Source organism: Pleuronectes platessa, chromosome 5 (assembly GCF_947347685.1).
Source record: "Pleuronectes platessa chromosome 5, fPlePla1.1, whole genome shotgun sequence".
NCBI lineage: Eukaryota > Metazoa > Chordata > Actinopteri > Pleuronectiformes > Pleuronectidae > Pleuronectes > Pleuronectes platessa.
In genome coordinates this window covers 16,967,636-16,993,285 of record NC_070630.1, presented here as the reverse complement: position 1 = coordinate 16,993,285, position 25,650 = coordinate 16,967,636, and the positions used below count along the sequence as shown (strand labels likewise).

Here is a 25,650-nt window from a genome sequence, read left to right as displayed (position 1 = left end):
TAGCTTCTGTGTTCCCACAAAACAGCATCAGCTCTTGTCGAGTAAGAAATTGCAGTATTGTATTGATCAGTGAGAAGAATAAATGGAGCCGCTTACTGTGTAAACATACCCAACATGCCAGGTGATATTTTTAAACAACAGGTACCATTTGACTGGCATGAATGCAGCAACCACACTATTATCCTGGAAAATCAATATCATCAACAAACATGGTTTATGGCTGTACAAAATGCAGGAAAAAAAAACACTTTAGGCAATTTATGAAAGTATCATTGTACTAACTTGTCCAGCATCCATTATAATTTAGTTTCTCTGTAGTTAGGGCAGAGGATGGGTTTCACAGCTGAGCAAAAATGAAATGATTATAATAATTATATTAAGAATGATAGATTAAGTTTATATAACTATCCACCCATCCATTTTCCAAATTGCTTATTATTTAAGGTTCGTAGGAGCTTTCCAGTTCCAGTGTATCGCATAGGCCAAAAACATAAAGAGACAACCATTCACATTCGCATGCACACTCACATGCACACTCACATGCACACTCACATGCACACCCACAGGCACACCCACTGTACAATGACTTAAATCTAGAGTCTCCAATCAACCTAACCTCAATCTGTAGGAGGAAGGCAGAGCACATGCAACTACACAGACTCATATAGATACACATAAAAAAAATGATTCGTTTGATAGTCCATATATATAAAAATAAATTCTGTTGATTTTGTATATATATATATATATATATACAAAATCAACAGAATTTACAAAATCAACAAAGTTTGGCAGTAAAAATAAATTCTGTTGATTTTGTATATATATATATACAAAATCAACAGAATTTATTTTTACTGCCAAACTTTGGCTACAACCACAAAAAAACAGTACCACAGTTTTGCCATCTCCCTCTCTAAAGCTGGGACTTGATAGTTTAATTATTATGTGTTCAAATACCATCTCCTGTGTACTTAACATGCTTTTTATTTCTTGGATGAAGGAAGGCATCACTGACATTAGTCTTTACCCAGAGGCTCACAAAATGTCAAATGTTCTTCATCCTGTCTTATCTCTCTGCCAGAACAGGGGGATAGCTCCCACTGCCTGAGTGTTTTTATGGCTCAATTATGTAGACTGGGTAATGAGATTATCCTTCCTGTTATTACTTTAGCTGCTTTAATCAGTACTAGTCGTCTACAGCCTCTTCAGGCTACCTGCTTGTGTTAAGGGAGCCAGTAACTTGACTAGATTATATCATGGAAACAAGCTCCACGTGAACATATATAACAGTCCTTATAAAATTGCTTCGGTGAAATTTCTGGTTGTCTATTCTACAAATGTGACTGACTTGCTAAAATAATGAAAAACAAAAATTTGGCCCCAGAATAACTTTGTGTGCAATATTTCCTGAATGCCCACATATATATGTATATATATATATGTATATATGTATATACATGCACAACATGGCATAGACATTTGGAATTTGGCAGCAATGTCCCATGAAATGATGCCTCAAACAGGGTTATTGAAGATCTTTTCATCACAAGCATGAATACATCTTTATTAAAATCTGAAAGACATTTAGATATTATACATAAAGGCTTTATAAGTCTATATAGTTGTATATTCAGCCCTAGGTCATCAAATTAGCCTGCCAGCTACTGTGTTAGTGGCATTAAAGGTTACCGGCACTCTGCAGGCTCTAGTGTGTGACTGGCTATCAAGAGATTCAGACAAGAGCAGGCATTTGGCATTAATCTCTCAGTGCTGAGTAACAACCCAAGATTATGATCAGGGTGCAATCATGAAGAACACGAGAGGGAGCCAGATAGTGGAACGAAGTGTCAAGTAGTAGCAGTTTATAAGGACTTTCAAAGAGAGGTCATTGTCGTGAAGAATGTGAACAGAAACCGGGGGGGAAAAGGACAGGGTTGAACAATCTGCTGTAGAAATAAGAAAGGACTAAGAAAGGAGGTCAAAATTTGTTGTGATCTCTATGTTTCATGATGTCCCAGATTATGATCACAATTTGACAGGAAAATAAAGGTAACATGGCTAAGCTAATTTAGGGATGGGGAGAAGCTTATGTAGTTGCTTTTTACATTTTAATATTTTAGCAAAAACGTCCCATACTCAGGGTGTTCAGACTAAATTTAAGGCAAATTTTAAAGGTGGTATGGATGTTTTAGTTAGTGAAGAGTATTTGTGTGAGAGTCTGAAAGGACACGCATGCATTTACCAATGCAGACACACACTCACAGACCTACCTGTATTAGCTTGATCCTCAGAGCTTGTGTCCACTGTGGTGTAGTGTTCCAACTTCGCACGGAGCTCCAGCTCCAGCTGCTGCAGATTCTGCTCTTTTAGAGCTCGTTCCACATCTTCAGTGAACTGGATTTGCTCGGCCAGACACAGAATCTACAACAAAAGCACTTAAGTTCAGACACTGCAGGGTATTTAACAAAATGTTCTTAGAGAAAAAGTTATTTCACACCCTGAGTCACACGGTCTTATAACTGAGTAAATACCGACATATGGTCCTGGATCTCAACTTGAACTTGGTATTGTGGTAAAAAAAAAAAAAAAAATCAGACTCCATTCAGTTACCGGTACCTCAAAAGGCTTTGGGAATATATAGGGAGAAAACATATTGTATGTTTATTTAAACAATTAATATAAATAGCATGTGTACCTGTGATGGGTAGCGTGAGGGGTCCACCCCCCCTTTCTTCCCTGCTGACACACATTCATACAGCAGGTGCTTCAGAGTCTCCTTCATTTCTACAGACAGGTCCCTTAACCATACCTGGAAAGACCTTCTGCATTAATTACACTGATATAACAAACATGAATATATAGTGTCCAAACTTAACCCAGATGGAATACAGAACATGAAATATATATTTGATTTACCTCCACAAGGCTGGAGATTTGAATGAGGTTCCTGAGTGGCACTATTTCTCCCTCCAAAGAACACATGGCGACAATGTGCTGGCTCTGCTCATCAAATACAACACTGTGGATGCCTACACAGATAATACATACACAGATTACGTTCCCTGTCCAAGAGAATATAGGTTGCTCTTAAATTTAAAAGGTTTCTCACCAGCAAATAGTTTCTTGAGGTGTGACTGGATGACTGTCGGGTTGGTTGCCTGTCCGAGAATCTCTAACAGATCATCATCTCCTATGAAATAGAACCGAGGGAAGGCAGAACGCTTCTCCTGCAGTAACCACACAAAAACACATGATTAAAAGAAGCTGCAATGCCCTCGACATGTTATGCATGCACAGAAAAATGCATGTGCATACCTCCAGGAACTCATTGAGGGACTTTTGGCAGCGCTGCAGTTGGTCCAGTATGGTGACCAGGGAGTTTCTGATGCCGGCCCTCGAGCTCAGAGAAACAACTCTGTTGTCTCTCTGAATGTCTGACATTATAGACCTGTTAGACATAGTAAGAAAATGTTTTGTTAAGATAAATATTAAAATAAATGAAAAATAAAATGTATTTATTCTCCCAATCTTGGTGTTACATATGGCCAATATATTGTTGGTTGATATGTAAGAAAATAGAATTGCTACTGTAATAACATCTGCTATTATGTTATTTGCAGCATGACAAAAAATACCATTATATATAATATACATAGAATTTGAAACTGCTTTTGAGGATGTTCATATTAAAATCTGATGGATTGGACAATTCAGCAAATCTATATTTGATCTGCAAAACCAATTTACAGTAAAGAGTAAGAGCTGCTTCGATGTGATAGTATTTCTCTCACTGACGCACACACACACACACACACACACACACACACACACACACACACACACACACACACACACACACACACACACACACACACACACACACACACACACACACACACACACACACACACACACACACACACACACACACACACACACACACACAGTACCTGAAGTCTTCATCAACCCGTTTAAAGCGGGCCTCCTCCCGGGGTAATGCCCCTCGTCCAAAAATAGGCTCCAGATAAACCCAACGTCTCTGAATGGCATTCAGACTCAGCAGATACTCATCTAAGTCTGACAGACGAACCTCCCACAGACTGACCTGGATATACAAGAGCAAATTATATTAACAATGGTTCGTGCTGCTTCATTAATCTAAGAAATCTTGACATGTGGGTAAAACACAAACAAAGTATTAAGTTAAATTAGTTGCATCTTTCATAAAAGTCCAAAGGAAATTGACTTTTTCCAAAAAAAGAAGTGAACAACTTAAAGATTAAAAATGTGTATTCATAGATTCAAGGCTTTGACCTGACCTTGTCTTGGAAGCTGCGATAGTAGGGAGAGTCTTTCAGAGACTGCAGCAGGCAGCGGTTATCTCCCACCTGGATGAGGATAGAGCGGTGATAAAGCCAAGGTTTGCTAATCCTTAAGATTTCATTTAATGTGCCTTCAGTTATGTCTGCATTTTCCTCACGACATTTTCATTCCTCCTGAGTAAATCTACAGAGCGGTCGATAGAAGTTAAATGACCTGCCTGGAATGATGATTAACAAAAGTAATGAGGCAAGAGGATGTGCAGACCAAACACTGACAACAGCTGAATAGATATATATACACAAACAAATATATAAATACTAAATATAACATTTCAACGAAAAAAACCTCCTTCAGTAATAAGGTTCATAACTGTAACTGTTTTATCTGTTATGCTACCTTCATTTTACATTTTGCCATTTCTTTTCAGACATAAGAAACCTTTGCACATGCATATATGTTCAGTGAGGGGTAGAACACCTAAATATATATATTCAGAGAACAGGTACAGTTTTGCTTTCCTCATTTTCAAATGTCACATTTTCAAATTACTTCAACAACCCAAAGGCAGCCGGTGTAAAAACAGTAATAAAATCATGTCATGTTTCCTCATTCCTTCATCCAAAAGAATTACCTGAAGATAGAGCAGAGTCAGCTTCCAGCAGTGAATCGGTAATAACTTTGTGAAAAGTAATTTCTGCACCATGATCAGCTCTAAACCCTGATTTACATTTCTCACAAGGTACAGTGGCAAGGAAAAGGTGCACCGCTTGGAATTACCTGCATTCATGTATAAAACTATGTTTGAATATGGTCTGATGTTCATCATAGATATTCACGATATTAACCATGCGTCACTAAAAAGACATCTCAGACTTATATAATCACGAAAGGTGGATTTACATGAAACTAGAAAGGGTTATAAAGTCATCTCAAAGAGTTTTGATATTCATCAGTCCAGTAAGAGACACTTTTTCCAAACAGAGACGATCTTACAGGATAACATCAGGGTGGATGTTTGCCAGCTCAGGATCAGTAAACATTGGGAGATGCAGAAGAACAATGACCATAAATGTCAAAGTAAATCTACAACAGACTGACATCAAACAAGTAATTCAAAACTCTCCTCAAAACCTAAAAACCCAGTAGCATCAAACCTCTCTCCTGTGGGTGGATGCCATTATCTGCTTTGAACAAGTTGGTCATTATCAAAGTGTGGCTGATAGTACTATAACCACTTAGAGTTTATTGTATTTTACTTTACTGAATAAAACCCTTCAAGTGCAAAAGATAAAACCTGAATCACTGGGTCAACACAAACTAAATGTCTGTGTTCGGTGTTTATATATGCGAGTAAATATTTGCTACCTGGTTGACTATATCCTTCCAGTCCTTGATGAGGGTGAGAGTGCGGCCGCTGCTGTCTGTGTACTCAGTGAGATTGAAGGTGGCTGCAGCTCCCCACAAGTCCAGTTCCCTCAGGGCTTCTCTGATCGTCACCTCAGCCTGGGCCCGGCTGTTCAGGTCCTAAAAGCAAGTGCAGCTTGATCATTTTTGTACACTTACGACTTTTATATACATTTTATCAAACCAGTAAAATATTGTATAAGATACATTTTTCTATGGTGGATGGCAAGAACTTTTTCCTCAGCACAAACTATGTTGTCATGGTTACCCACATTTTCAGGGAAGATCCAAGTCAAAACAAAATAGTGTGCTGACCAATATAATTTTTAATTTCTCTTTAAAGTTATTGGTTGTCAGACAATAAAATCACTGTGTTCCAATGCTGTTTTACTGATCAGCTCAGAAGTACTTGCATAATTATTATTTTATGAACACTCATTGTATGTGAATATGCTTGTAAATCTTTACAGACAAATGTAACTTACAAATAGAAGCCTTTCAAATGACAATATACTGTATTCATAGTTTCTGACTTGCTGCTGCCCTCTGATGTCCATTGTCACTTGGTGCAATATTCATGGTTTTATCCGTATATATATCAACTATCATCCCAAACCTAAAAAAATATCATTATTAGGTATGGGATGATCAATGTTTTTTATATATATATATATATATATAGACCATTTAAAGAGTTGTGTGCTTCCACCCAGTATGTACATGCACTTCCATATGTGTGTTTTTACAAACCTTGAGCTCCAAGGCCTTTTCTATTATGGTAGTTGTCACACTGAGCAGATCATTAAAGGTGAGTCTCTCTAGGGTTGTCCCTCGTGGGAGACCCAGCAGACGAAACATATCCAACCAATGGTCCTGGGACAGGTGCTCCCCACGAACGTACTTCAGCACTGGGACCATGTTCTAGACATAGCAACAGAAACAGGTATGAAAAACCAAAGCTTTAGTATGAGATCAAATATTCCGTCTTAGTTCAAATGCAATGCTCTGACCACTGTCCTGCACCTACACTGGTTACAATACTTTTTGTTTTAGTTTTGGTTTATATTTTTGGTACCATGAAATTATCAGTGCATGTTATGATCCAGAGAAGACCAACCTTTTAGTTTTTAAAAAACAGTTTAGTCTTTCTAACAATCTTCTCAGCATTGCCAGTTGTTTTATTGTCATATTCTCCTAAATGTTTATCTTGTTGAGTGCAATGGAAATTGTTACCTCCAAGCACTGATGGAGGACCTTATGATTCAAATACAGGAATTTAAATTAAATTATACATATTTCTTGGAGAGATATTACCTTCATAGTGTAACTATGTTTTTAAACTTTCCTGTGCTTTTTCACTATGATTGAGGTTTGAAGTTGAAATTGCATATTACTTTAGGCTTGTTATGTGTTAGTTTTACGCCGTATTAAGCAAAGGGGTTTCCCCAAACTAAAATAAATAGGGATGCACCGATATGGAAATTCTTGGCCGATACCGATATTTAAAATAACAATCTGGCCGATAGCCGATACCGATACCGATATTTGTTTATTTTCTTTTTGTTGTTATTCATTCACCCTTTTGTGCCAGAAAAATAATTAAATCATTATTTAAAAAGCACTATTTAAAAAATGTTCAGCCCTTCATCACTCTTATCTGTTAATGAGCAAAAATTTAATCAGATTTATGAAACAATCTTTGATTTAACTAAACTTTATTTAACAGAGACATATTGTACCCATTTTACAGCAGGTTGAAATGGTTCCTTGGGATCTTAATGAAATGACTGTAACATATTTTGGTCAAAATACCACAAGGATAATTAAAACAGCACCTTTTTACCCTGTCTAAAACAGCCCTGTTAAAGTATCATTATAGAGAACGCTCTTCTCATTGATTTACGGTAGCAGTATTGCCCGTTTATTAGATGTGTTACGGCTTCTGTGTGTATGACGTATGTTGTCAATTCCCTTGTTACCTGTGCATGAGACGGATGAATAGAGCCGATGCACATGAGAATAAAGTACTTAAACAGACGCTACGCTCATATTTTCTACGCCAAGTTAAACTGCGTGAGTCAAGATAACTTAACAAGCCCTCCTCAGTTTGACCTGTTTTTAGTGTCGGGCAGAAATCACATCGCGTCAACACCCACCGTGGCCCTTCGCGATGCTTGTTTTAATTAAACAGTCGGATTCCCCTGGTCCGCACCAGTTCTCAGTCAGCTGCTAGGCGCCAGCCGAGGCGCACCGCAGGGTGCCCCCCCCGCGCGAACAGAGGGTTCCCCCAGCGGTCGCCGTAGCTGAGGTGATCCGCGAGAAGGGCCCGACACGCGTCCAGAGTGGCCGCCGCCGACCTCCGTACCCAGTCCCCTCCAACGGCCCGCCTTCCGCGCCGGCAATGGACACCGCCCCGCGGTCCAAGAGAAAGAAAGCCCTCGCACCAGCGACGCCGTGAGGTGCCACCAGATGAGGACCTTCCGGTGCCGCACACTGAGCCTCCGGCGGCGCGGAGAGGAAGGCGACGGAGCGACTGCTCCCCCAGCCGCGGCACGTGCCCAGCGGTTTTACCACAAATCTGAACATCGGCCAATTATATCGGTGAAAGTCAAGTTTATTACCGATAAGCCGATATCAGTAAACGAGGCGAATATCGGCCGCTACCGATGTTCGGCCGATAAATCGGTGCATTCCTAAAAATAAATGTTTCACTTTTATTGTTGAAGCTTTTAGCTCTTGTTGATTCCAACTATCAGATGAGTGTGGAGGGTAACATGATCATGACAGCACTGTGTCCAAGTCAAGTTGAAAATAAAAATATCCTTTAGGTTCAAATAGATTATTATTTCCATCCGGACCTAGCCCAGAGTCTTCTTATTGAGTATGCAGGATAAACACAATAAAAGTAAAAAGAAAACCATGATAAATGATTCCTGTAACTCTACTGTCTACCTTGTATTTGTCCACTTCGGCTTGTAGTTTGACCGACATGGCAGTTGGCTGCTCCTGCTTCCTAAGTCTTTCTTGCCACGTGAACAGAAACTCCTCAAACACGTACGTCTTACTCCTGTAAAATAACAGAAACATATATATTACCACTTAAGTGAAAACACAGTAATGACCAAACCGCAAAAACAACTAAAAGTTAATAGTGAGCTCTTGACCCTCTACCTGAATGTGATCCAGTCCTCCTGGGCCTTCTCTGTGAAGCCTTGCTGCCACTCCTCATACAGACCCCACATCTGGCCGCACTCCTCCATATCTATCCTCGTCTCCTCCGCCAGAGAGAAGTCTGGAGCCTCCAGGTCAAAATAGCCACAGTCCTCACTAAGGAGAGGAGAGGAAGGATTATTATTGGATTAAGAGAAACACTTTTTCTTTCTTTGATTGTGTAGTTAAGGTCAAACCTGAGACTTTACATGTAAGCTTTTATTGAACTATAAAAGTCATGAATAATAAAGTATTTCTCGTTGTTTCGTGGTTGTGTTTGTAGAATGAAATGTGTCGATAATAAGGCTGAGTAGCTTTGCAAAATACATGAATAGAAAACAGAACATTTTAACCAAAAGAACATTAACATATTTTTTAAATGCTGGTTCCTTTGAAAAACTTGTATCAATTTGTCAACCTAGTGCCTTTAATATAAATGGTTACATCTTTTCAATCTTATAACATCAGATTTTGTAAAATTATTAAAAATTATTTAAACAGAAAAAGGATTCGGTGAATGTTTGTGCCAAATTTGAAGAAATCCCTAAAAGGGTTCCTCAAATTTCAAATTAAAAGATGGGATGGACATGCAGATGGCTGGACAACTTGAAAACGCCTTTGGACACAAGAATTGCTGCGTGAAGGCATGAATTCAGTTATTAAAAATTTACTTACAGCAGTTTACTGCGAACAAGCTCCAGCTCCTGGAACTCTTGCTGCTTGTCCCTGATGGTCTGGAGGCATGCGAGTAGAGCAGCATGGTCACCACTCTCAAGCGCCTCGTCTTTAGGCTTCAGCTGGTCCCAGCGGGCCTTAAACCGCTGCAGATCTGCCCGGTAGATGTCGATGCGACCAGCAGCATTACTTCGCATTACCTCCACCTACAGGAAGAACAAGGCAAAAGAACATAAGAGCAAAGCCAGAGTTAGAATGAAAAGAAGAGAGAAAAGCATTCAGGTAAATAATTAATATCAGAAAGTTACTGTTCGAAAAACCTTTTGATGTTAAGTTTTTAAATCGTGATCCAAGATGTGTGAGTTTGTAATTCTGTGTTACCTGTTCTTTGATCATGAGCTGGTGACTCTCCATGATAAGCTCTAGTTTGTCCCACTTGGCTCTGAGGGAGGACAGTGAGTCCAGGCCTGATCCTGCCACCGCTCGCAGCAAGCGGTTCTTCTCTTCGACACACTGGAACTGAGCTAAGATCTATAAGCAAACAATTATTTAGTTTTGAAGTCAGGTCCAACCTTTGGCCCATCCGACATGAGATGACAGGCACTGTTATAACAGTACAACAGGAATTCCCATACATTTAACTAAATCAGTCTAATGAGGAACAGGAACTAACATAATTTACTTTCTGATTTGTAAAGACACCTCCATCGAAACGTAAAAAACAAATGCAACAATGTCAAAGACTTGATTTATTTTTCTTTGACAATATAGCAAACGATTCAACTAAATGTTGGATAATTTATCTGTTTTTCTAAAAACACAATGCTAACTGAATCAGGGACAGATTTGAAGCATTAATACCGCCATTCAATAGGTCACCCATGAGGTGCATGTTTGACCTACCTCAATTTTGCTGGCTAGTATTTTACTATATTTGCCAGCGGCCGCACCGATCTCCTCCATGTTGTCTGGTCGAATGGACAAGGCCTCCATTGACTCTGACACAAAACTCTCTATGGCCTGAGTGTGGCCTGGATGACAGGAGGAATAAGACATATACAAGAGTAAAAGTGATGGCATTAGGCCAAAAGAAAGGAAAGTAAAATGGAAACAGACTGAATTTGGTTTGTGATATATATATATATATATATATATATATATATTGTATATATATCAGCCTACAAACAATAATATCAATGAATCTTAAATTAAATAGACGATTTATGTGTTTACCTTTTATTGACTTCCTGAGTGATAAGAGCAGCAGGTCAAACAGCCTCTGGATCAGGTCATCAATGGCGGCCTTTACTGGCTCACAGTTGACTGTAATACAGTCGACTTTCTCCTGACTGGCAGAGGAAGAGGGTGAGGGTTGGTGACTGTGAGTTGTTGTGGTGTCAAATAACAAGAGGCCTATTCAATTTACGACCTTTAAAATTAGGAACCCAGAGCTCTGAGACCTCAACAGAATCTGAATCATCACAGGGAACTAAAGACAAGATCTGAGCCTTTAAAAGCTGTGGGCTTTGCAAACAATGTCAAGTTTTGAAGTCTGGTTCTCAGCGCCATTAACTACTACACAAACTATTGAATGTTGTTACATTGTCATCTGTGTCAACAGTACCAGATTGTGTTAATAACAAAATGTTAAAGGGTTTATTAATCTTTTGTCATCCTGGTTAAAAGGTTCACATACGATGAAATGTAATGTAAAGTGACTTCCTCTTACCCTCATTTCAACCTTGGTTTCACCTATTATCTATTCTTGGGTCACATATGTTTTATTTATAGGAGTTTGCATCTCTTAGTCTGATGTTAACATTTGGTTTCACCTTAATCATTCATGTGGGATATGACATAAAATGTGTTATTGTTAGAAATCTTTCTGTTTTGATATTAATGTTTTTTTATTTAAAAAAAAAAAAAGTAAATATTGATCATGTCTCTAAAAGAAAGGCTGTTGGATGTCTTTGCTTTTCTACTGAGTGGGTATAATTCAATCATATTTAATCATGTTTAGAATGTGTGATGTGCACCTGGGCAGACGTTCTGACTCCTTTCCTCTGGCTTTTAGGGCCTTGAAGTTTCTCTCCCAGTCATGTACAGAGATCAAATGCTTCTCCACCAACTTCTCTAAATCCACCTGGCCCAGAAACACCCACTCCTACAAAATACAAAATACAAAATACAAAATACAAAATACACACACACACACACACAAAAACCCCAAAAGTCGTTTAAATGCTGGGTGCAGTTCATATTTCTGTTTCAAAACGTATCCCTGTCAATGGTAAACTTCTCATAATGACACAGAGTAGATGACTAAATGAAAAGAGAACTAAAGAAAGGGGCTGACAAAAGAGAAGTCGGGTGGTGGCCTAGGGCTTCCCCCTGTATTTTAGACATGCATGGCTGCAGAGGATCAGGGTAGTATGAAGGGCAGACTGCTACAAAAAAACAACAGCGCTACAGTCTGAAAATAGAGAAATGAGACTAATTAAAGCCACGCTCTTTCAAAGAAAACATCACAGCAGTGACTCATTGCAATGCGTCACTGAACAATCTGTGACAAAAGGTCAATCAGCCAGTATACAGGGGAAACACAGCCTTACAGTTGAGCTATAACGGTTAGAAAAACTAAATACTGAGCCACTAGAGCAAATTATTCATGATTTCATGTTTTACAGGTGTCAGAAATGATTATAAATGTCAACTCTAGTGTCAAGGAATAACAGCCTTTCTAGAGAAAGCTTTCCTTCTAAATAATGATCATTACCCTACTAAGGAAAACTAGATCTTTTAACATTTTACAAACTTTTTACAGGAAGGTTATTAGTGATCACAGACATAAATCAGTATTAATGTTAGAAAAATCTGTTCAGGCACCTTAAATTTGTGTTGTATAGCCTGCAGGCGGCCAAAGAGGTCCTCGGCCTTGCTGAAGATGGTGAGGAACCCAGAGGCATTTCTATCAATCATGACGCTGAAGATAAGCTCCTCCCCTTGGGCACTGACCCCCTTGAACTGGTTTGGGATGGAGATGAACCTCTTCATCTCCCTGAAGTAGCGTGCTCGCACTTCCTCGAAAGGAGGACGGAACTGCAAACGGCCTTGTCTATTTGCAAGAAGGACAGGAGATATAAAGGAAGTTAAATTTGATTTCTTATCAGAATTGTCTTTGTAGGTGAGAAAAAGAAAGAGAAAGATAGATCGACAAAGGTCAAATATGAGAGAAGAGATGGGGGGGGGGAAAGGACAAAAGTCTGTGTAAGCAGTTCAAGTTCCTGGGAAAATCTTCAGAATGTTTGAGGAAGAGAAATGGATAGCCCACGCAAAAAGTGTAATGAAGAAAAAAGAGACAGGGAGTGTTTGTGTGTTTGTGTACTGACTTGAAAGTTAGGTCTATGTGTATTTCAGGCAGGTTTTTGTTCAGAGCTTCCAGTCCCATCTGATATTGGTGCTCAAGAGCCTTGTACAACTGATGGTTCCAGTGCTGACGCCATGCCTGCATGTCATCAGACCTGAAGCCCTGTACATACACACACATGCATTAGCCTCCAAGGAAGAGAAATCAAATGTATTGTAGAGGTTGCACACATCATAGCATTAGAATATTTTTCTAAAATGGTTATTTACAATGCTAATCACAGTACTCAGCGTGACTTTTCTGGATTCATCCAAATGTTCATATAGAATAGAATATAGAATAAACTGTATGTAAAACAAATTATATGAAGTGCAGGGGTAAACACACACAGGCTTTTGACTGTAATTGATACCTGAGCCTCCAGAGTGGCAAAGCCTGTGCGCAGGTCCTGAAGTCCGTCCTTCCACCGCTGCGGATGTCTCAGCAAGTCCACATTCATCAGTGTCACCACCTGAGAAATGCACAGATATGTTATTTATTAATCCCAGATTGTGCTCCAAACGAAATGTTCTTACAAAATGTGGTTCTTCTTTGAATTCAGTCATATGGCTAAATAACTGAGAGAAACATAGTCGGCAAGCTACAACCTTGTCAATGAAGTCCATGTGCCATTTGCGTAGCCTCCTGTTCTCCGTGGAGAGTTTCTCAGCAGCAGACTGCAGCTTGGCGATGTAAGCTTCCAACTCTTTAGGGTTGTCCCAGGTGATTTGCAGTTTACCCCCCGATTCTGTCGACTGAGAGCGAGGATTCTGACAAAGAAAATCAGAAAGCTTACTCCAGTGCAAGGAAAGAAATCAACATCAGGCACAAGTATAAGTCTAGAAGAACTCTAACAGCATATTACAGTATGTAACATGCAAGCAGCGATAGTAAAAACAGTTGTTTAAAGCTTAAAGTCATACCTTGATGACCTGTTCAAAGGCCAGTGCCAGACTAAGCATCATAGGTCTCTGAGAGGGAATCATCTGCTGGTCAATGGTGTTATAGAAATGGGCCACCTGCAACCACCATTTTAATACAGCATTAGCTTGAGACAGCCAATATTAGAAATAGATAAATGAAGAGAGAAAATGTGTCAGGGTTTTTGTGCTGTGACCTGCACTCTGACCTGTTTTAGGACAACGGCCTGTCTGTAGAACTTATCTGCAGTATTAGCAGCCTGTTGTATTTTGGCTGGGATGGGAAAACCCAGGGCGGAGAGCTGCCTGACCTCTCTGATCAGGCTGATCAGTCTGTCTGAGTACTGGACCTTCAGCGTGCCATCCACATGGTCCAGGTCCATCACACGGTTACTGGCTTGGAGACTGCAAGAATGGAGATGGTCAAAGTGGTGAAAAACTAAATATAGCACCTAGCAGAGGATAAACCATCCTCAAACAATGTCCACTGTTTCCAACCTGATCCCTGATTTTGAGTCAAGCAGTCCAGACAGTATATCTCTGGACCAGTCCTCAAACTGCTCCTGCTCATACACTCTCAGAATTTCCAGTAGGTCATCACAGAAATGCAGGAACCCTTTGAATGCAGACAGGTCTGAGAGTAGAGCCTCTGCGATACGGACAGAGTCCTCCACCTGATGGTAGAATACAAGCACAGAAATACATGTGACATAAGCAGAAACCTTGATTATTATTGACGGCAAATCAATGATATATCATAAAGTTCATACTATTTGATGATCAGCCACATATAAACTATGTGCCCAATCCCCATGTAAGCATGTTCAGCCAAACATAGTGAAAAAACTTAGTTACCTTGTGTATGAGCTGTCGAACCCACACGATTTTGTTGACAACCTCAGGAAGATTCCTGCCAATGAGCGGTCCAGACTTTTCTCCAGGTCCTCCATGACAACGACTCTCAAAGTCGGTCTTCAGGCCTAAAGTAAATCGATAAACCAGTGAGGACGAGGAGCAACAATGTGGCAATACTGAATATTACTCCTACATAAATCCAGGGACTCTAAAGAAATTATTTATAATTTATATTTTTGTTCAGTAAGAAATCATCCTTCTATTAATTATTCAGCTGACACTCACTTACTATGACTGAGCAGGTAGTGGTGGAGATTATTTATGTTATGCTTCTGTATATTTCCGTATAGAGCCTTTTCTTGACAATACATATATTCTATGACTACGACATTTTATTTAGCCATTTAATTCTAAATATAACAAATAAAGACAATGGGTATTTTGATATCTGGAAAAACATATTTTGTCTGGAAAATAGACTGTTTATAAAAACGGTGTCATGGTTTTGTCATCTGAATGTTTGTTTTCCGCCTCTTTATGAAGAGTGTTTTAAATTTAATTATTATCTGTTTCATGTTTATCCCCGTGTTTATGTTTGTGAGCTGTTTCTGTGTACTGTTTTCCACTCCCTGTGTTCTGTTTCCTGTTTCATTTTGTAGTTTCTGCTAGTTTTCTGCTAGTTTTCTTTCTTCACTTTCTGTCTTTGTGATTGCCTGCACCAGTCCTCATGTGTTCCCCCTGTGTTCATTTGCCGCTGCCTTCCCTGTGTGTATATAAGTCTCTGTGCTTCCCCTTGTCCTTGTTGGTTTGTTGTCGTTAAATGCCTCGTCTCCTGTGCCTCTCATCCTCTATATCCGTCTCTGGTAAGTTCCTGGTGTTTTCCCCTGGGTGCTCTTGGTTTCTTCAGTTTGGACATTTTGAGATCTCCCTGTTTATTATTTTCTCTGTTAAAATTGTACCCATTAAAAGGACACTTTTTATTTTAAAGTGAAGCCAAAGCATCTCAAATGTCACCTGGTTTCTACAGTACAAGTCGTAAATACCACCTCCTCTATGTCAATGAATGAGAGATGGGCCAAAATAGTCAAAGTACACGTCAAATCAAGATTTCTCAAAGATGGTTACTGTTACTTTAAGAAGTATTCTGTTTTCTAGTACATCTTATGCTGCAAAAACAAATTGAAACAACATGATGGACAGCTGAGACTGACTCATGATTGTTCAAGGCTGTGTATTGACAGGACCTCAGGACCCCTGCTCCATCCCTCTATCACTACTGCACAGACTCTGGCTCCAAGTGTGCAAGATGGCAGCTTTCATATCTGGGACATTTCTAGCTTAATTTCTGGATGGTGGGATGAAGGCAAGACGTGTCGTCTATCCTTATATACAGTCTCGGGTCTGGACCAGAGTTTTTCAAAGTCTAGACTGTGTCTAAAGATAATCCTAAAATATCTCACTTTCTGGAATGGGGTTCAGATTTGACTCAGTCATAAGACGTACCTTAATTGCCTCCATCACAACTCACAGTGTATACACATATGTTGAATAGTGGGCCAAATCAGAAGAGAACATTTAATTTACATGTAATAACATAAACACAGAGAATTAATCGCATGACAGAGCTTTGTACCCTTGTTGTAATCCAACAGTCTGGCTAGAAGGGTCTCTCTCTCTGACTGGATCTCTTTGCTGATGGTTGGACGTCTGATCAGTTCCTTATGCTTTTGAAACACCTGCAGCAGCTACAACAGCAAACACACATACACACACGGCAAGTTAACATAGCACAGACTACTCACAGTATTTTATAACCTGAGTCAGAGACATGTTTTATTACCTGTTGTGGGTTATCCTGTACATCAGCAATGTAGCTCTTCAGTCTCCCAGCCACCTCCTGCTCCGACGGAGCCATTAGGCGCTCAAACTGAGCCATTGCTGCTCTCCAAAGAGGCTAGAAAAACATACAACAGTTACAGTCTGAGTGTATAAAATATGTAGTTGCCGTGATATAAACAGAAATAGATTCTGCAGAACGAACAAATGCAAAAGAAAATTACTGCTTTCCAAGTTTGGAGCTGTAGGCCAGGTGCTCACACAGGCTTAAGGACAATTCAGGAAGCAGTCACTCAATGAAAACATACACACAGCATATCCTGCCTCCATGAAGACATTGCAAATAACCGAGCAGAGGTTAAGCAGTCAGTTAATAGGTAATTCAGACGTATCACAACCGCACACACAGGGCACATGCACATGAAATAGCACAAAACTAACCTCAGTATAAGGGTTGTAATGCAGAGGGTTGAGTCCAGAGAAGGGTTCAAAGACGCGATCTGGAGTCAGAGCTTGCTGTTTCCCTCCTGGGAGCAAACGCAGCAGTTTCTCGTGAACCATACGCAGAGTCACCACCTGTTCGCCGTAAAACAAGGAGACTGTATTCACATGTTGTCTATGTCCAATAGCTATGTTTTATCTATGCATCAGAAATGTTGACAGTGACATTTTCCACTGTTGCAGTAACTCAGATACTGTGAATAAAGGTAGTGGCAGTCATCGTCACAGACAGACTGATGATCTAAAGACAATATGTACAAATATGTCCATCAGAATGATCATCGTCATGCATACATATAACTGCTAGGGAGAGATAGTTTATCAAGTCATTTAAGATTTTTTTTTTATTATTCAGTTTATCAAAATGGTGGCTGATACCATGGTAACACTCAAGCTCGACAGGCAGTGCACTAGATCAACTTACAGACTCTAGTTTCAACCATAGACTGTATATATAAAGTTTCAACTCACATTTTATTTAATGGGTTTTAATCTTATTTTGCACTCATTGTATGTCTTCATTTCTTTTATGTAAATGTATTGTTGTAAAGCACTTTGAGCTGCGGTTCATACATGAGAAAAGTTTACTATTATTATTAATATTACATGCAACGTTTGTTCATTTACAAAGATGTAGGTAAAAGGCAAGGACAATGAAAATAATACTTGTAAATACATTTTAAGAACATAATATAATGCAACATTTTAATTAAAGCAATGTCTACTTATACTCTGCTCCTGGATTAGAAGCATATTTTACCTCGTCCAATCTCTTTGCAAGACAGTGAAGGGTCTGCGGGCAGTGCTTGTTTCCCTTCCAGGCATGGGGTGCATATCTCTTCCACACCTGAGAAAATGTATCAAAATCTCTGTGGTGATCTACCTTCTTTGTAGTTAATGGAGGGGGGGTTTCAGCGGGTTTTCAAACAACTTGATCCATAATGTTTTCTCCATTTTGATCGACTCCATACCTGTCCTGTCAGATGATCACAGGCCGCCACCCACTGCTCACAGATGGTAACACCCACTCTCAGGTTCTCTCTCACCAATGCAAATGACTCCTCAAAGATTTTGACACCGCTCAGCTTCCTCTGCACAAATCTTCCCAGAGCACCACCTTGTAAACATACGCACAAAACAAATAAAAAAAAGAAAAAGGGGCAAAATGACTACTATAAATCCATATATCGTGTATGCAAACATACATATACACAAATTATACATACGCACGCATAGCTACTTTGATGTCAAGACTAAAAATACCACATTTTCTGTAAACCAACCACATGCACAGTGTACATTATGAGAAATTCTTAGGAAATCAAAGTTGGTTTGAGTTCTCATAACTTTGTGTTTCATCAAAACCGGTTGCTAACTGACATTCAAACATAAAAACAACTTCAGCTGAAAATAATTCCCATTTCCTGTTTTTGTTGAGTGGGTGTGAGAGAGCCCCACCAATAATATCCATGAGCCGAATCATGCGTGTTTCTGGATAAGGCTCAAAATCTGTCTGCCTCCACACATCATCCAGAGCGTCTCTGCTCTGTTCCACCAGATCCACAACATCAGACATTGACAAGCCATCAAGTCCTCCATACTCCTAATGGAAACACAGAGACACAATGTAGCTTAAATCCTTTGTTTTCTTCCTCATAGTTTTAAATATCAGCTTCTCTAAACAACTTTAAAGCTGTTAGTGAAACAATGTTTGTTAATACCAATAAGTACTTACACCCCATAACTTAAAATACAAAAATATACCAACAAAATGAACGACTTGTCTGTGGAATCTTTGCTGTGTACAGATTATAGTTCACTTCTCAATAACTGTAATTTCATCAGCAACAAGGATGTATAAAAAACTGTACAATACTTTACTATACAGGGAATATACTACTCCCCCCCTTTAATTTAAATTGTTTATGTACAATATCCTGATACATAATTGTTAGCCATTAGCCATCATACCTTTTGTATGGGTTTAAACTGCTCGGTGAAAAATGTCGCCCTTTCTATCACATTGTTCTTCTCTGCAGATTCAGAAAGGTCTGCCCAGTACTGGAACTCATCACTAGGAGTCAGGATACCTGCACAGAGTGGATGAATTATGACATTTAAAGAATACAAATGATTTTTAGCAATATTCATACCAGCAAACTGAGAGGTGCATAAAAATGATGCTGGTATCCATACATTAGTCTAAAACAGTAAATAGTCTTGAGACAAAGGGTTAAAGTGCATATTTTACTCAAGTGCAGTTGTTCATTAAAGTAAAAAACTAATTGAGCTTATCACTACAACTTTTCCATGAGTAATGTGTATATCAAAGTAACATCAATAATAAACATACTAGAAATATATTTTACTAAATGGAATAAATAATGGTATCACCCTCTAATTTTGGAATATTTGAAAAACCATCAATCACAGTTCTGACCACTCTGCAGGCCTTGACCTGTGGATTACTACTACAACATATTCACGCATACCAAGGACATCCTCCTCCTCGCGGCCCTTTTTAGCAGAGGGTTGTGCTCCAGACTGACGGACCACTGAACCCAGGCCAAGCTCCAGCTCACTCAGCAGGTCTGCCAACTTCGGGTCGAAGGCTGAACGCCAGCGCTCATCCTTGGGAGAAGAAAAAATAATAACATATTCTCTGCTCCTGCTTGCAAAACCATTTTAGGCACTCAAAACTCTAAATCAAACGATATAAGAGAAAGCAATTTGTATTTATTCAAAGAGTTAGCAAGCCTATTTTCCTAATCACAAATGTAGGAGCATTTTGATTCACTCTAAATTCATATTTGCTGGTAGATTATGCTCATCTATCAGAACCTTTCACTGTGGTTAATGTGATAGACAAAGCCTACATCTTTCCAAAAAGCATATATGGAATTCTTCAGTACACATTCATGGGCTCACCTTTAGCAGTACAGGTGCAAAGACCTGTCTGACTGCCTGGTAGAGGGTGTTGATGGGAGACTCAAGCATGGACGACACCAGGATGCTCCTGTCGAGGTTGTCTTCAGTGATCACTGTGGGCTGCAGCTTGAAGAACACCAACACCTTCTCTCTGCTGCCGCCAGAGGCTTCAACCTGTCAAAAGAGGATAAGACGATCAAGGAATTCACAAAATACAGTTGATGGAATCATAAAGTTAGCATATGGTCGTGCATTGTACAGCACTTTGATTATAATGTTTTCTTTCAAATATAATATATAAGTGACAAAAACAAGGACCTTTAACAAACCATCATTCAGGGAATTGTTATTTAGAGAATTTTAGATGGTCTTTATTATCTTTCAAATTTACCAAAGAGCAATACCTCATTTTGTGTTTATTGATGAAATAAATTATAGATGTGGTGCTTTAAAACCTATTTTCATTGAACCAATGTCTAATGGGATTTTGCCCTTTGAATCTTGAGGGAATGTTTTTTTCATTTTAACGGTGTGATGGTGCGTTCGGCATTTGCGTCACCTTATTCGACAGGTGAAGATCATTGTCGTGTCTGCTGACCGACAGGACAAATTCATTTCCATCATCCAAGAAGTTATTGAGCTCGGAGCTGTCAGCCAGGGACGGCGACGGCGTTATCCCGTAGAAGTTTCCAGTTGTGGTCAGGATGAATTTCTTGCGGGCATCCTCTGACCCATGGGGCATCTTTGAGCTGGAAGCAATGACAGTGAGGGAGCTGTAGTACATACACTGTAATATATTAATATGTGTGTGTATATTTGTTACGTGTAAGCAGATAGCAAAGTCACAAAGTGTTTCACATAAATAAAATAACACCATAGAGGTAGTAATAAACGTATGGAGGAAAACAGAAGACAAACATGCAACACTGTGTGGGACATGTAAAGCTTAGAGCTGCTGTGGTGTATAACAAATACAGATCATCTCACTTGGCTGTTTCTACAGATTAGGACTTTTGAATGTTTAAGCATCCTAGAACTTGGCCAGTTAATGCTAATGTCAGATCCTGATAACCCATTAAAAGCACCATTTTGGCTGTACAGGTTTGCACTGTGTCGAGCCAGGAACGAGGGAATGGACCAGCTTTGGTCAAACTCTACGAGCTTTCAAGTCAGTGAAGTCTGACGTCTTTATAATGAATACACCGGTGTGCTATCAGTGCTCGTGTCGTTGCTAAACTCTTCGCTACCGTCTCATCACTCTATCTATATTGAACTGCCTCTCTTGCGTTGACGGGACTAAACTGTTAGCAAAGTTATGGAGCAGCTGCAGCATCGCAGCGAACCTTAGCGACGGCTACAGCTCAGGGCAGCTAGCAAGCTAATGCTAGCTAACCGCCTCCGTGAGTTAAGCGCTGGCATTTTAGCTAGCGGGCTCGCCTTTAGCATGCTAGGTAAGCAATGACAACTTTGGCTTCTTACCGTTTTCTGGCAAGTGTTCGTCTCCTGCAGCTTCTGGAGACTTACTCCATGGAGAGGATCTGCAGCAGCCTGTTGCTAGTGGCCGTGTCTACTATGCTTGCGTGGTTACCAGGCAGTTACGCCGTTTTCTTGTATCACGTGACACGGCAGCGTTAGCAATCTACGCTATTTACTTAACGCCGAGCCTTTCAGAGGCCAGAGGAGCAACCAGCCCCTTCTTCGATTGCACAAACACTCAAATCAAAAGTATTACACAATTATCAAAACATTAAACTCAAGGAGCAAAACATGGGCCCAGATCTGCACCACTATAAGCACAAGGTCAGACTCAATACACACAGTGATTAGCAAAACACTAAACACACTTGTATACATTGGACACAGACGTATATCAAGATGTCACTTCCTTGCAATTCCAAAGCACCGACTGTCAAATGACCCCCCCCCCACATGATTGCTTAATTGTAGACACACCAATCAGGTTTAAGCACTATAACAGTGCAGCAGGTGAGTTCACCTGTCTTCAACCAAAAAGGAAGGAGTCAGAAGAAGAAGAAGATTGATCGTGAGAGGGGGAATCTACGGAGGAGGAGGAGGAGGCGGAGGCCATGCCAGGGGCGGAGGTGGAGGTAGAGGAAGAGGAAGAGGTGGAGGTCGTGTCAGAGGCAGAGGTGGAGGTAGAGGAAGAGGAAGAGGGAGACCTGAAGCAGGAGGAAGACGTGCTCAAAGAAGAAGAGGACCAAATTTATCAAATGAAACACTAGTTGACCATGTCATGAACCACGGATTGACGCTAAGGGAAGCTGCACTAAGAGTTCAGCCAGATCTTAGCAGATATACAGTGAAATCTGTCATTGTAACTTGTTCTGGATACAGCATTTCTATTTGTCTGATACTTGCTGAGCTTACAGTGTTACACTCCTGTAGTAGCATTTAAAATGGGACATGTTCTGTTGTGATTCTCCATGTCGACATGTTGACTGATTTGGGGAGATGGAGAGAAATAAATTATAATTTCATCAGTCTGTGGCACTGGTCTTGTGTAGTGTTTGGTGAATTTATTGTATATTTGCTCTTTCTCTGTGTATTTCACTAACAGTACTCTAACCATTGAGAAGTAGAATTGCTAAGTGTTTTAGGTTAGCAACAGCAGTGTGTAACTGGTTCAAACAGAATGAGGTCATATGCAACACATGTTACGGTAACAAAATATTGTTTTGATAAATTACTGTTTAGTTGTTTCATTTTCTAAAGGATCTGAGGTGTTCTGCTAATTGGGTTTGTGGTTGTGCTAATTTTGTGTAGTGTTTTCAAAAACCGGGCCCTGTTTACAATATCGTGCTTATTATATTTCAAAGCTGTGAAAAACCACTGAAACAGTGATTCACTTCATACGTATGTGTAGTTTAATTTCTCGAAATGTGAGAGTAAATGTATGGTTCCGAGTAACATCAAAATGTGTGTGGATCTGTGACTCATTCTCGTTCACGCAGTGAAAATAATGTGTCCAGATTTGTCTCCGACCTAAAAATCTAATCTGACATCTCTTAATGATAAATATATTCAGACCCTAAATTCAGTTCCATGTAGAATCTCCTCACAGCTTCATATCTTCAAGCAGCACCACCATTTTTAACATTTTAAAAACATGTATTCACCATAGACCAGATAGGTGAGTCAAAGTCACAATTGTATCCTCTTAAGACAAAATCTGCAACTCAACAAACTTTGTAAAAAGTGAAGGGTCTGAATACTTTCTGGAGCCAGTGTATTTCTCCAAAGTGCCACAAAGCTGTTTTCTTTATTTCTCCTCATAACTCTTGAACTTTCAGTTGGTTACAAGCTCATTTCTGGAGCAAAACACACACTCAAACATACTATATTTGCAACTCAATCCAGGTCCTCGAGTGTTAATAGCTTTGTGACAGACAGCAGCTACAGACTTTGCAGAAGAATACATGACCTCACATCCTCCACATTTCAGACAGGAAGTTAAAGAAGACACCTGGCTGGCAGGCGTTAAAATGACTCTTGAATTTCTGAATCCCTCCGAATGATGAGAACTGATTTGTTTATGAACTGTTTTAGAAATTGTTACTGGAAATACGGTCTCATAGCCTCTCCTCCCACATACTGCCCACATGGCTGTGTGTAGGTCAACCTGTGGTTTTAGATAACACAGAAACATATGTTTTGTGGAAAATATGCAAGCTGTTCAGTTGCAATTCCTTGTGTAGTTTTTCTGGATCTTAAAAATGTTTCTATGTTGAAAACTCTAGCCTCTCACACAAACACTCACACCACCTCTCGCTAGTCTATTCTGATGAGGTACACAACTCCCTTTTAGGTTGAAGTAAATCCCCCATTTAGAAGAATACAGCGTGCCCTACATCACATTACGGTACCTAGCTATTTAACTTTAAATGCGCATAAATATGATTACTGGTAACATTTGCAATCTAATAATTCAGAAGCCCAGCAGCTACACTGGTATAATAGAAAGTGCTGTGACAGTCTAAATTTCAATATGAACGAATGACACTAAGGCATATGATGAGAGAAAGCTTTACTTTCTGGGCAGTTTTCTCAAATTGATCAGGGACACACATGGAAAATCCTTGGAAATCCTTAATTACACAACTTTCCTTCAATTCTGCTGCTGCCAGTAGTAAGCACTTCCCCCACAAAGTATTTGATTCATGCTCGTCATAGCCTCACACAAAAGTCACATGCAATAGAGATTTATTCATGTGTGTGTTTGTGTCAGAGGCTGAGGTTGATCCGTTCAGGCTGTTCCCTTTTTTTTCCAACCAGCTGGTTGTGCAATACTGAACCATCCAGGTTACTTCTTCATGGTCACAACACCTTTCCTTGGCTTCAGTGGAAAAGAGAGAGTACAGTGACAGTTGGAAAAAACAACTAAAGGAGAAGTCATGAACTGAAATGAGAATCTCCCTGAAACACTAGTGCCTCACATGAACTGTGAATCATCCAAAGGACACACTTCAGTTCATGGTGCAAGACTTTATTAATGCCAAATATGAAAGTACAAATCAAATGTCAATGCATTAGAGATTCTGTATAGCTTTTATACTCATATACAAAATGCAAACTGTCAAAATGGGTTTGATTCATAGTGCAGTGGGACATAGGACGATAGCTGAGTATAGGAGCATAGGAGGTCCTTCATATGTGGACCGGGTGGCATTTGCATTCACACAATAAAGTGTGATAGTGATAGGATCTCAGGACGCGTTTGGGTGCTTTCACACCGAAACCTAGCTCTGACCACTTGTGATCGAATGTTAATACGAGGTCTGGACGGGGTCATTGACATGGTTGTGATGGCTAAACTGCATGTTGTGTGATCTCACATTTTTTCATGCAGTCTTCAGTGATGTATCACTTTACTGACTGCATAACCAGACTTTGAAAGGTTTGTTTTTTCAAGAAGGAAATTGACTAGTTCCTCTTTCCATGCTCTGCTTTATTCAAAGCAACTTCTTAAAATGAGAAAACAGGGGACAGTTGTACTAGTAAAAGACTCATATCTAAAGGTAAAATTTGAACTAGTGATGAACATTTTACTCATAGCAAGAGGGTGTGTCCTCTCTTGTGGCTTATATATGAGATGAGGTCATTAAACTATGGTTAACTCTGAACTGTCTTAGTGAGTCGTACAAATGTAAATACATGATTTCAAAACAACAACATACAGCAGAATATAGGATCTATACAAATAGAAAAAGGGATGCGACTGTATCGTTTCTGTCATGGTAAATGATTGGGATCACTTCCAGTTGCGTATGTGCTGATAAGTCTTAGTTGACGCGGGGGTTTCATATTGTGTGCGTCATCATCCTAATGAAGACACAAATGCAAATCTTTCACACACATACACACACGTGCGCGCAGACAGAGAGAGACAGACAGACACACTAACAAACCACATAAATCTGTGGAGGCCTCTTTCTTCAAAGTACACAGGTCAACAAGTTTGACCTCAGCAAAATAAGTTACATACACTGTGTAAATGCTCAGGTTAAGCCCTGATAAAAAAAAAACTAACTGAGCCTGTGACGCATGCACGGTGCCGCACCCCTCACTTAC

General features: G+C 39.7%; 1 protein-coding gene across 1 annotated transcript in view; it reads right to left on the bottom strand.

Moving 5' to 3' along the window:
* Positions 1 to 21,651, bottom strand: part of LOC128440342 (cytoplasmic dynein 2 heavy chain 1) — a 104,036-nt gene extending 82,385 nt beyond the window's left edge. The window contains exons 1-35 of the mRNA XM_053423031.1: positions 21,541 to 21,651; positions 20,621 to 20,810; positions 20,062 to 20,235; positions 19,626 to 19,764; positions 19,105 to 19,223; positions 18,592 to 18,736; positions 18,105 to 18,250; positions 17,894 to 17,980; positions 17,074 to 17,208; positions 16,637 to 16,750; positions 16,430 to 16,541; positions 14,797 to 14,921; positions 14,440 to 14,615; positions 14,151 to 14,346; positions 13,945 to 14,040; positions 13,630 to 13,791; positions 13,395 to 13,493; positions 13,005 to 13,144; positions 12,502 to 12,730; positions 11,652 to 11,779; positions 10,849 to 10,964; positions 10,519 to 10,646; positions 9,997 to 10,146; positions 9,616 to 9,821; positions 8,902 to 9,057; positions 8,683 to 8,797; positions 6,481 to 6,651; positions 5,692 to 5,850; positions 4,323 to 4,391; positions 3,954 to 4,108; positions 3,319 to 3,451; positions 3,113 to 3,230; positions 2,920 to 3,032; positions 2,699 to 2,812; positions 2,274 to 2,424 (exon numbers count right to left, since the gene is read on the bottom strand). Coding sequence (XP_053279006.1) covers positions 2,274 to 2,424; positions 2,699 to 2,812; positions 2,920 to 3,032; positions 3,113 to 3,230; positions 3,319 to 3,451; positions 3,954 to 4,108; positions 4,323 to 4,391; positions 5,692 to 5,850; positions 6,481 to 6,651; positions 8,683 to 8,797; positions 8,902 to 9,057; positions 9,616 to 9,821; positions 9,997 to 10,146; positions 10,519 to 10,646; positions 10,849 to 10,964; positions 11,652 to 11,779; positions 12,502 to 12,730; positions 13,005 to 13,144; positions 13,395 to 13,493; positions 13,630 to 13,791; positions 13,945 to 14,040; positions 14,151 to 14,346; positions 14,440 to 14,615; positions 14,797 to 14,921; positions 16,430 to 16,541; positions 16,637 to 16,750; positions 17,074 to 17,208; positions 17,894 to 17,980; positions 18,105 to 18,250; positions 18,592 to 18,736; positions 19,105 to 19,223; positions 19,626 to 19,764; positions 20,062 to 20,235; positions 20,621 to 20,803 — 4,759 coding nt within the window. The 5' untranslated portion in view covers positions 20,804 to 20,810; positions 21,541 to 21,651. The remainder of the gene's footprint in view (positions 1 to 2,273; positions 2,425 to 2,698; positions 2,813 to 2,919; positions 3,033 to 3,112; positions 3,231 to 3,318; positions 3,452 to 3,953; positions 4,109 to 4,322; positions 4,392 to 5,691; positions 5,851 to 6,480; positions 6,652 to 8,682; positions 8,798 to 8,901; positions 9,058 to 9,615; positions 9,822 to 9,996; positions 10,147 to 10,518; positions 10,647 to 10,848; positions 10,965 to 11,651; positions 11,780 to 12,501; positions 12,731 to 13,004; positions 13,145 to 13,394; positions 13,494 to 13,629; positions 13,792 to 13,944; positions 14,041 to 14,150; positions 14,347 to 14,439; positions 14,616 to 14,796; positions 14,922 to 16,429; positions 16,542 to 16,636; positions 16,751 to 17,073; positions 17,209 to 17,893; positions 17,981 to 18,104; positions 18,251 to 18,591; positions 18,737 to 19,104; positions 19,224 to 19,625; positions 19,765 to 20,061; positions 20,236 to 20,620; positions 20,811 to 21,540) is intronic.
* Between the last annotated feature and the right edge of the window lie 3,999 nt (positions 21,652 to 25,650).